The 12,643-nt window shown below is 33.8% G+C and overlaps 1 protein-coding gene across 4 annotated transcripts in view; it reads right to left on the bottom strand.

Annotated features, from left to right (window-relative positions):
* LOC145240006 (mitochondrial tRNA-specific 2-thiouridylase 1-like) overlaps positions 1-12,643 on the bottom strand; it is a 194,623-nt gene that overhangs the window by 4,509 nt on the left and 177,471 nt on the right. For all 4 annotated transcript variants that reach the window (XM_080103601.1, XM_080103600.1, XM_080103602.1 and 1 more), the window contains 3 exons: positions 10,620-10,792; positions 5,291-5,344; positions 1,111-1,177 (listed from right to left, as the gene is read on the bottom strand). In XM_080103601.1, the coding sequence (XP_079959727.1) occupies positions 1,111-1,177; positions 5,291-5,344; positions 10,620-10,792 (294 nt within the window). The remainder of the gene's footprint in view (positions 1-1,110; positions 1,178-5,290; positions 5,345-10,619; positions 10,793-12,643) is intronic.

Raw genomic sequence — 12,643 nt, 5'->3', positions numbered from 1 at the left:
GAAAGCAGGCAAATGGTAAAGAGTTCCACAGACGTGCAGTTCTAAGAAAGAAGCTTTGTTCATGGAATCTACGTTTGGGCTTAGGCACAGATAAAGAGTGGGGGAAATTATTGATAGTGGTTTCAGCTAGATGAGTGCTTCTCGTGAAAGTTTGGCAAGGGGGGGCATAGATTGGAGCTTAGACGAGTATTTGCCTTGAAAATAATGATAAAGCAGAGACAGGCTTGCAATATCTCTTCTCTGAGAAAGAGATTGAGTGGAAGAGAAAAGGGCATTCCCCACTAGTCTACGAAGTCTATTTTGAACTCTGTCTGGCAGGATAAAGCCTTTCTATTAGCTTCTGCCCAGATGTGGCAACAGTATTCCATCCTTGGACGTACCTGGCTCTTATATAGGAAGAGAATTACATCAGCAGTGAGATATCTACTGGATCGATAGAATTATCCCACCATTTTCCCAGCGGCCTTGGCAACGGATTTGATGTACGTGTTCCATTTCAGATCAGGAGTAAAGGTCAAGCCCAGAAGTTTGTCAAAACATGGCGCCTTCCCAAGACGGGAGCCATTCATTTCAATTGATGCTGGATAGGGATCAGAGTGTTGATGATGTAAAGACAGAAGCTTGGTTTTAGATGCATTAAAAGTAATCACACCACATGCTCAAGATAAGAGGAGAGAGAATCAGAAAGAACTTGGTCGTTTACAGTCTTTGATGTACTGCCATAGATGGTAGTGTCGTCAGCATAAATGTCTACGAATGATCTAAGGATATGATTTGGGAGATCATTGATGTAGATTAGGAAGAGAGTTGGGCCCAGGATGGACCCCTGAGGAACCCCAGCATTAATACTATGAGCTTCCGATTTCTGCCCATCATCTATTACTCTTATAAACCTATCTGAGAGAAATGATTTAATAATTGAGAAGACATTTCCAGTGATACAGTAACTGGAGATCTTGTGAAGTAGACCTTTATGCCATACTCTATCAAAGGCCTTTGATATGTCAAGAGCAACTCCCCTCAATGCTGATTTTGTAAGAAGGAATGTATCTACAACAAGAGTCAAGAATCCAACTGACTTTACTTTGTTAAATAGATAAGCCGTCTTACCTTGATGTTGACCAAGTATTTTTCCTGTTTCTATATCCACAAATTTTCCTGGCAGAGGTTCAATATACTGAAAAGCATGAAAATGAAAACAATAATTTATTATGTAAAGAATAGACATCTGTAAGTGTGTGTATGTGCATAAGTGTGTGTGTGTGTATGTGTGTGCATAAGTGCGTGCATGTGTGTGTGTGTGTGCATAATTGCGTGCATGTGTGTGTGTGTGTGTGTATGCATAAGTATGTGTGTGTGTACATCTAGCATAAGCTTAAAAACTACAAAGAAATACCCACAAAGTTAGGATTTTATTCATCGGCATTGCCCCTGATTAAAATTTTTAAAATTGAAAAAAAATTATTTTGTTGAGGGTGGGACTCTGTTTTTCAGCAATTTTATGTACTAAAGGGAAGTAGTTCAGAGTTTTTTTTATCAAGTAGTTACTTCTCTTTTGCCGACTCATTCTCAAGGAATTTATATAAAGGAGAGTTGTGTGCGTTTATGTACAGAGAGAGGAATGGGCTGTGTGGAGAAGAAAGAGAGAGATGGAAAAAGAGAAAAAGAGAAAGATAAAAAGATGGATATAGAGATAAAAGTTTTAAAAGAAATATGTTACACTTTTTAAAAAAAAAAGAAACAAGAAAAAACACTTTTTAATGAAAAGATGATTCATCCATCATTTTCTGCTTACATAAATGTCAACAACCAAGGGACATAATTCAAACTATCATATTACACAGTAATCATAATAATACCGAACAGAAATCATTTACTTATCAAATTTTATTTTATAAAAACAAAAATACTTGATAAATTTGCTTAAATTTTGGTGTACAGCCTTTTTTTTTTTTTTTACCCAACAGGTAAGTACACAGTAAAGTTTTTGTCTAATTCAAATTTTTTAATATTGGGATAAAACTGGATAAGTGCCTAAAGTTACAAAGGTATAATGCCGATAGAATCAATTTGAAATTTCTTTTTTTCCTTTTTCTCAGCTGTTACGCCCCCCCCCCCCCCGCTCAACCCAGATCGCAACAGGAAAATAATTTGGTGTAATGTGTGTTTAGACAAGCAGAAAGGCAGGCTAAATTATGTATTCGTCAACTAATGAAGGTATTTATATATTGGAAACAAAAAGAACATCTGGCTCACATAAATTAATTCAGAGATCCTCTTCATTAAGCTCAGTTGTAGACAATGAACCAGCTGAAATTAAAAATGTATAGATTCTTCTTCTTATGTCTATGGTCGGCCATCTTGCCATTATTCATTTCCAACTGAAAAGCCTTTAACACAACTATCGTGATCCATTATGCAATTGTAAGCACAAATTGAAACAATTTAAAAAAAAAAAATTTTTTTTTGCTACAAATGAATCGATTACGTTGTTAGGATTGTGTAGAATGTTCATTCTTGGGTATAAATTGTCGCGGAAGCAGGAGTGTCCTAAATTGCACAAACGTTGGCTCTTTCTTTAAAAACTCTTTTTCGCCCCAAACAAGATGTATTGCCATTTGGACATAAGGGCCTACTATTTGGGATCATGTCTAACAGGAAACTGTGGGGAGTTGAGCAGCAAGATGTCTGTTCATATTACATTAGAATGGAGAAACAATGCTCCCAAAAGAGGAGACATCATTGAAGACCCAACTTTGCGCCTCCCAGGTTCTGCTACAAATAATAGGAAACAGTCGATGCCTCCATTCAGTCTCGAAAGACAAAGTGTGCCCCCTGTAGGGGCAGCTGAGCATGTAATTGTGAGGCAAAGGTTGCGCAATCTCAAACCAGACCTCTCCTGAATCGGCACTGCTTGAGTCCAGTGGCAAGGAGAAGTCCAGGACGACTGGAAACAATGTTGAGGTAAGCGGAGACCACATACAGCACCTGGAAGTCACAAATGGTCACCCATCTGATACTGGCCAGACTCATCGTTGCTTAACTTTGGTGATCTGACGGGAGCTGACATGACATGAGTATGCCGTATAGGAAGCAATGAGTAGCCGCAAACCATATCAGAACAAGACACTGCAAGACTGCAATAAACAAACACAGGTGAAGAGAAATAGACTCCCCAATCTGTGTAAAGCTACACTGTCCAGTCACCTGACTGGATCAAGTCCATCTACTTGAAGACAATTTCTAAGACTGATAAAAAAATGGTATCGAGGTCTAACTCATAATCTATAATACTACTATTCTCATAATTAAATCTTATTAACCCTGTATCATGCTTTTTTTTACGAATTGTTAATAGATGTCAGCTCTACTACATAATCAAGTTACCGGAATTGATTTTTTCAATAAAAGTTTTAAAATAAAGCTGTGTTGTTGTTTTCTTTAGGGCGATAACTTTATCGTTCCACCTTGTATAGTCGTGTTTCCAATGACCCTGTTTAGACTGGCAGTGAACTTTGTTGTTGTCCTCTGCTCTGTTTTCCAGCGATTTTTTCCTAACATCAAGCTTTTTTCTAAGCCGTCTGCCCACATTAAATGGCCGAAGAACTTAAACTTTAACTAGTTGGTTGGTTGTTTTTGTTTTACAGCATATCAACCCTTTTCAGGTTATTTAATGCCGAATCCAAATATTTTGAAGAAAAATTTTTAATAGAATATATCTGTTGTTTTCAAGTCGGTTTCTATTTAACCCATAGTTGGGACCCTAACAGGTACTACCACTCCGGATCAGAGTGGACCTGGGAGCAATAGAAATTAAAGGGTGGCTCCACACTCTCCAAAGCTCGCAAGCTGGGGTCTCACCAGTGGATATAGTTTGAGGTCATATCCAGGACCCTTTAACTGGTATGGACGGTATTGAATAGTGATCAGCTCTACTCTGCCTTATCCATGACATCTTCATTTGTCTTCCATTTTGTGCATTAAATTTGTAGAATTCTCAAAAAAACAATCTCCTGATGAGAACATTTAAAAACAATGGACAGGCTTGCAACAAGGAAATATGAAGAGAAAGAAAAAATGCAAACTGATTCTTTTTTTTTTTTTTAATTCAATTTTCACCCCAAACAAGGCACAGTGCCACTTTGAAGCAGGGGGCTACTATCAGGGACTTAATTTGCAGGGGCATTATGAAGGGAGATGAGTAGAAAGATGTTTGTTAACATTACACTTGAACTTCTGCATATCAGTACAGTTGGGAAAGCAGAAATCCGGAAGAGAGTTCCAAAGACCTGCAGTTCTGGGGAAGAAATTATTGGAGTAAAAGACTTTCTTGCACCTAGGGATCTCTACTGTAAAGGGATGAGACTTAGTAGCTTGTCGGGTTTGTTGGGGGTAGTTACGTCGAGGAGGTAAAAGTGTTTGCAGTTCGTCAGAGCATTCACCATTAAAGTATTTGCAGAACAGGCAGAGGGATGCAACATCTCATCGATGGGACAGTTCAGGACCTATCAGGTTGGCGACTCTCTTTCTTTTCTACTATTGATGAAGGCGTTATGTAAAGTATATGCAGCAGCATAGCACATATGCAAATGACCAAGCCGGTGCATGAGGTGACGTCACAGTGGAGGAAGAGAAGAGAAAGAAAAGCGAGAAAAAACAAATGGGAACAATATGGGCAGTGAGAGCGACTTGGTAGCATGTGTGAGTGTGAGAGGAACTTTTAAAAGAAGATACAATCCCAACTTTGAACAAAAAAAAAAAAAATGGTCAGATGATTGTATGTTATGGGGCAAGCTACAGACATAACATTGGAAAGAAAATGAAAAGCAGAGATTTAAAAATAACCTGCGTGGCAGCAACTGGACTTGAGCACAGCAGGAGGAGAAAAAGCATGTGTTCGACATGGCAGAGTTTTATTAATCAGATGATGAATGAAGAGACTTGTAAAACTAAGACACTGGCATAGTTTAAAAAGCACCATGGATAAATACCTTTTATTTCAACTAAAAAAAAAAAAAAGAAAAAAAAGCTGCCTAATTTCTTTCTTTCTGAGACTTTTATAAATAACGTTGGCTCCATGTTAACATGTAAATACCACGTTACAATTATATCACCAAAAAATTAATTATAAACAATTATTATTAAAAAAAAATTATTCATTGTACTAGTTTTTTAAAATTACAGATTTTAATTAAAATTTAAAGAATCCTTACATGAAAGAGAAAAAAAACATGCATTAATATAAACAAACAAACAAACAAAACAAAAAAATAAATAAATGGTGGCTCACTTCTTTTATAAAATGCTTGAAGTTTCTGGATCCAATAAAACAGATTCCCATGCTCTTAAAATGAAAAAAAAAAAAAAGAAATTATTAATTGCACAAAACAAAATTCAAAATAGCTACAATTGTTCGCGGATATATATCACCCCTCCCTCCCCCAAATTGTTATTGGTTATAGTCAGCTAACGTACTCCTAACTTCCGGCCTAGTGCTACCGGACACGATAACAAGGCAAATCAGTTCCTTCACTTTTGTCTCTCTCATGCCTATATCTCACTTGTGTTTGTACTTTTTTTTTTATTATTATGCTTTTCTGATCGTTCTTTTTATATTTAATAATCATTGAAAAGTTTCAGTCTTATTTTAATCAAGAATTATTAAAGTTGTTTTTTTATTTTTTTTTACATTTTTTTTTTAAAGAATTATTAAAAACACTTTTAAAAATCTTTTAAAACTACTTTGAGAATATTATGTATTGGATAACGTTTTTTTTTTTAATGATGTTTGAAATTTTGTGATTTTGATTTCAATAAATTCATTTGTTAATTTGATTTCAATAATTTTATTTTTATACTTTCATAAACATATATGTATTATATAAATTCAAATAAAAAAACTTTTACTTTTAAAATTACAAAAATGATTTATTTTTTATAATTTCATAAACATTTCTTATAAAATTTACAATAAAAAAAAACTTACTTTTTTAATTTTGTCATTAAAAGTGCAAATAAAGACTAATTGTATTATTTTTATCCGTAAAATTTTGTTAATGTTTTTGGTATATTTTTCAATGATATCCTTTATATTTTATTTCAATAAATCGCTTCACAATAGAAATACTGAAGAACAATAAAAGTGAAGAACCTGGTTTGTCTTGTCACCGTTTCCAGTAGCATTACACCGGAAGTTAAGTAGGCTTAGCTGATTATAAAAATAGTTATGTTTTGAAAAAAATAACTATTTGGATTGTTATCATTTTAGCATCAAATCTCAAAATTACATATTTTTTAAAATCAATTTGCTCAATTCTTACACTCGAGTTTGCTATGTAAGTTTAATGTAAAAATTATCACCTCCCACCCCAGTCTGGATTTGGTTCATTTCCAGAATTCACACTAAATTAAAAATCTAAAGTAAAAAAACATCTCTATAATCAAGTAGTTTTATCCTTATCTAAGAAAATCAAATCTTAAGAGTGAGAAAAGAGCAACTGTCTTGTACCGCCATCTTGAAAATAATCTCAATAAATAAAAGCAGATAACTCAACAATAATTCAAACTTGTAAGATTTTTGTTGTAATGTCTATGAATTCCCATTAATCGCTTAGAAATGATTTTTTTTTTATAAAAATGAAACTACTTGCTATTTATGTGATTTTTGGAATATGACATTTTTGTTTCATTATGAATGCATACTTCATACAGATTTTCCTTTATTTTTGTTTTTATAATAAAGGGAAAATTCTGAACAAGCACCATTGATTTTACTCGTCTTTTCAGCCCCGTGAGTTTTTATTATAGTCCGAAATTTAAAACACGATAGGATTATTAAACAGAAAAATGATAGGATTATTTAAATAAATGATTATACTTACTGTTCAATTTTTAGACGGGTGTTCAATAGGAAGCAAGGGATTTCTCAGAGAAACAGTGATGTCTGTTAACATTTTGTTGATTGACTGCTTTTCTTTATCATAAAATGCCACTACTACTATTCCTCGCTATAATTAATATTTATATACTAGCGGGGGTACCCGGCGTTGCCCGAGTGTTTGTTTCTGGGACGGGGGGGGGAGGGGAGTTTTAAAAAATGTTATGGTAGGTAAGTAGGAAGGATCAAACCCGGAGTCATGAGTAAAAGTAGGAAAATAAAGTGTGAAAAAAAAACAAAAAAAACAAACATCTGCAACGTTAACAGTTCGGCCACCAAGAAAAGTCCATTCCAGTTGTTTAGGAAAAAAAACAAACAAAAAAAACGACTACGGTAGGTCGGCGCGAACGTGAAAATATAATGTGAATTGTCCAGCACGCTAACCACTATGCCACAGAGCACTGCAGCTTAGTTTAGTTATTTTAAATAACTTCACATGAAAGAACTACGAAGCCAAACCGGTGTTCTCTTCTCAACTGTTCCTTGTGAACGATCCCCAAACGGTGTTAAGTGGTGGCAGGGGGAGGAGGAATTTATTAGAGAGAAAATATTTTACCACTTCCATTGATCTTAACCGATTTTGGCCGTGACTTCTCAGCAGAAAAAGTATAGAAATCTAAGAGTATCGAGGAATTTGAGAAATAATAAGCCTATAACACACCTCAGATATTATTCTGCCGTTTGTGCATATTATATTTGCATGAAATATCTTGATTTTTAATCCTATTAATGTCAAAATCGGACGGGAAAAAATGAGTTCATTTTATTTATATATATATATATATTAGAGAGAAAGAGAGAATGACAAAAAGCTATATTCCAAAATTCATGATGTTGACCGTCTTATAATTTATTCCCTTAATTTTTAATTTTTACAATTCTTGACAGTATCTGTTTCGTAGCGCAAAATCAATCACTTAATCATTAAATCAATCAGTGAATCTATTATGCTCTTAACTCATCCTAAGAAATAGCAACAATCAATCCGTCAACAGGAAAGAAAGTGTGATTTGACGTGACTAAACCCGAAAATTGGAAGAGAAGATGCATATACCTTTAATATGTTTCCATTATGCCGTTTTGAATTTTGCCATACAAAACATATATATATGTATAGAACTGATATGTAGTTTGCTTGAAGCATTGTGTAGGATAGGTATGTAGTAGAGATTTAGAAGGCTATCACAATGCGAGGAATGAAATATAGTCGGTGTTGGTGAAAGAAGACGAAAACAAGTGTCGATTTACAAATCAATAAGTACATACATATATATCTATACATACATCAATTTATTCAGTCGCATTAAATACAAATGTTTTACTTGTTATGTCTGTGACAATATCCATAATATATTTCGGAAAAAATTCCCTTTTCAAATGGTGGACGTGACAGATCGATTCAAATCAAACACACACATATATACAAATATATGTTACAAATCAAACACACACATATATATACAAATATATGTTACATTTCAAGATGTTGACCATCTTATCGTTTATTTCTTATTACATTGACATGCACAATTCTTGACAGCACCTGATTTGAAACCTAACAAATTTAAAAAATAATTGCAACTTCTCTCTTAATTGTCGGATTTTATAATCACGCTCGTTTGCCTTTATTTTCTTTTAAAGTTGTGTTTTTTTTTTATCTGATGCTAAAAAGGGTGGAAGAAATTCAAGAATTGACGTAATTACATGAATGCCTCCGCGCAACGAAACAGTAGCTGTCAAAAATTGTGCATGTCAAGGTACTTAAAGAAATAAACGGTAAGCTGGTCAACATCTTCAAATTTGGAATAAAGATTTTGTTATTTATTTGTATATATATTTTTTTTTTTACACAGTGGTCACCACTTATCAAGGCTTGGAAGCCACTCAGGGATAAGGGTTATGCTTATGTTCTCAATATTTGTGGATACACAATATTTTGAGGTGTTCCTTTTTCTGTGCAGATGTAGAGATTGTCTGATTTGCCGACTGTAGAACACACAACATATACTTGTCCATATGAGAAGCAATCAGAGTGTAGATGTAAGTCACACAGATATAAAAATTGTCCCTGAGCCTTGTTAATGATTACTGCAAATGCCAAGCAAATTGTGAAGTGCAATATCTTAAATTAAAATGGTATATCTGTTGAGATCATTCAATGTATATTCACTATCTGTTCTTCCTGAGGTTGACAGAGGGGAAAACATGAGGGTTTAATTTTACGATGGACATGTATATGAGCACACACTTAAAAATCTCGGAAATAAAAAAAATATAGTCGATTTTTTTTTTTGTATGAAAGTATAGTGTTTTCTCCAAAATAAATTGATGAAAAAATTGAAAAGAAAACTGTTTAAAAAAATAAATCAACAAAGTAATTGGGAGACCGATGATGATTCAGAAGAAGAAAGAAAGAAAGAAGAAAAGGATGTAAAATAAAGAGTGGAATAAATTAAAAAATTGACTTAATAATTACATGAATGATTCTGTGCTACGAAACAGGTGCTGTCAAGAAATTGTGCATTTTAATATACTTAAAGAAATAAACAATAAGATGGTCAACATCTTGAAATTTCGAATATAGACGTTTTCATTTATTTGTATATGCTCTGTAGTTACATTGAGCTTCATAAATTAACAGATTGCTATAAACAAAAAGTAAACTATAACTGAATACAGTAGAACCCGGGATATATTTTTTTCAAGTTATGATGTGGAATACAATGTTTTTCCAACCCCTGGTTACGGTAATTGCCCCACCTTATGGTTTATTTATAATGTTATTTGATTATATACATGTGTATTATATACCTTATTTTGTTATTAATTTTTAATGCTGTATCCCGGGGTCATACAGTAAGCATATTTCTCCATAGTCTGTTCATTATACAAACATTATTAGTTACATATGTGCATAGATGTTTCATTGGAATCCCAATTCAAGGATAGCACCTCCTCATACCAGCTCTGTCCTGCATTGAGCACTCTTGAATAATCATACGAGTTTCATTGGAATCCCAATTCAAGGATAGCACCTCATCATACCAGCTCTGTCCTGCATTGAGCACTCTTTAATAATCACACAAGTTTCATTGGATTTACATCTAGGAAACCAATTGATACAACCATATATATATATATATATATATATATATATATATATATATATATATATATATATACTTAGGGGATTAGAACAAGAGTCTAAAGAGCAGAGTATATTTTAATGCATTAGTAAATTCATTAATACAATTAAAATAAAAGAAAACAGTGCTCGTTGTAATGTAGATATATAATAAGCTCGATAGGCATATATATCCTAAAGCTATTTTAATGTTAAGTAAGATGATTGATAATTTATAATTAAAAATTAAAAATCGGTTTCATAAGGAAGAACAAACAAAATCAATAAATTGTACGATCGTTTCGGAAACGATGTTCTTATTGTGATAGAGATTGAGTCTTGGATAATAATTTAATCATATAGTTTTTTGAAACAAAGTCTCCTCATCAGCAAAAATATTGGGTAGGTTTTTTCTAAAGACACCAAAAATAAACCTAGCATTTTTTAAGTAAGGCAGATGTATCTTTTAATGGTTCGCCTTCTAAAATTCGTACGTATCATCGTCAATGCAGTCATTTACCATCCAAATATTACTATTATAAACGTATTGTCACTTACTTCTTTTTTTCTGGCAATTCTCTCCAAGTTCTCTTCAATTGCAATCTGTCGTACTTGCTCTTTTCTCAAGTGACCAATTGGAAAAATGGTTTTCTTCAGCGCTTCTTGTGATAATTGGGCAAGAAAAAATGTTTGGTCTTTGACAGCATCCACAGCCTTTAACAGTTTGATGCCTAAAATCAGGAATCAAAATTAGCATTTTAATCCAATTCGAAGAATTTGTTAATTTAGTCCGAGAAAAATACATGTTTAGCTCATGTATACGACACAGCTTAGCTGACATTAATTTTTAAAAATTGCTTGAGATAGGCTGATCACATTGTAAGGATGAGCACCCAATCTTATCCTAAGAAAATATTTTATCCAGAACTAAACGGGGGAGCTAAATAAAGGATTAAAATATAAGGATTGAACAGAGTTTGCCACATCTTTTGAAAGCATTATTTTGTAAGGTTAAATTTTAAAATTTTACAAAACCGGTACTAGTGCACTTAATGATCCGTGCTGAAACTGGCATCTATGCTTCAGCCTCTGTCCCATCGACAAAACTTTGCATCCCTCTGCCTGTTCTACAAGTATTTTAATAGTGAATGCTCTGACGAACTGCAGACACTTGTGCCCCCACGACGTAGACACCCTCGACAAACCTGACAGGCAGCTAAATCCCACCCTCACACAGTAGAGATCCCTAGAAGTAAAAGATCTTTCTACTCCAGTAGTTTCTTCCCCAGAACCGCTAGACTCTGGAATTCTATTCCAGGTCCCTGCTTCCCTAACTGTACTGACATGCAGAAGTTCAAGTGTAACGTGAACCGACATCTTGCTGCCCAAATCCCAACATAGTGCCCCAGTAATTGCTGCCCCTGATAGTAGCCCCCTACACCAAAGTGGCAATGTGCCTTGTTTGGGGTGAAAATGTAATAAAAAAAAAAAATTAAAAAAATAACGTTATTATTTAAAAAGCCATTCTTAACATGGGGAGGAGAGGGTGTTTTGTACGTATTCTATACTTTAACCTTAATTGAATAAAAAAACATATCATAATTAAACTTGGAAATAAAAAAAAAAAAAAAAAAATAACATTATTTAAAAAGCCATTCTTAACATGGGGAGGGGAGGGTGTTTTGTACGTATTCTATACTTTAACCTTACAATTGAATAAAAAAACATATAAAACTTTAATTAAACTTGGAAATACGATTTAAAAAATAGCGCGGATCAGTAAGTGCACTAGCACCACAAAACGAAATAAAACGTTCCTAATTTTGGAGATGAGGATTGATTATTCGTATTATTTGGATTTATCGTTCTCCTGTTTTCATCTTAAGTGTGATTTTCACGTTTCAGTTGATGTAACATCCAACCTTCTTCAGGTTACATCAACTGAAATGTGAAAATCACACTCAAGATGAGAACAGTACTTCGATGAATTCAAATAATACGAAAACTAAATAATGCTGTATGATTTTTTTTATTGAATAAAAAATCAATTTTCAATTGGTTCTTATGCAGAATATGGACTGTGATATTTTAAAAAGATCCCCCTTCCCCATATTAAGACTATGTTTCTAAATAATGTTATTATTCCAGCATTATTTTTAACGTTATTTTTTCAGCATTATTTTTAACGTTATTATTTCAGCATTATTTTTAACGTTATTTTTTCAGCATTATTTTTAACGTTATTATTTCAGCATTATTTTTAACGTTATTTTTTCAGCATTATTTTTAACGTTATTTTTTCAGCATTATTTTTAACGTTATTATTTCAGCATTATTTTTAATGTTGCTACGGCTGCTGTTGCGGTCGTCTGTAATCGCTACGGCTGCTGTTGCGGTCGTCTGTAATCGCTACGGCTGCGATTACAGACGACCGCAACAGCAGCCATAGCGATTACAGACGACCGCAACAGCAGCCGTAGCGATTACAGACGACCGCAACAGCAGCCGTAGCGATTAAGGACGACCGCAACAGCAGCCGTAGCGATTAAAGACGACCGCAACAGCAGCCGTAGCGATTAAAG

The sequence above is a fragment of the Euprymna scolopes genome, chromosome 19 (genome assembly GCF_053919585.1).
Source record: "Euprymna scolopes isolate OS-2025 chromosome 19, ASM5391958v1, whole genome shotgun sequence".
Taxonomy (NCBI): domain Eukaryota; kingdom Metazoa; phylum Mollusca; class Cephalopoda; order Sepiida; family Sepiolidae; genus Euprymna; species Euprymna scolopes.
Note: the sequence above shows the minus strand (reverse complement) of the source record. Positions and strands in the feature narration are given on the sequence as shown.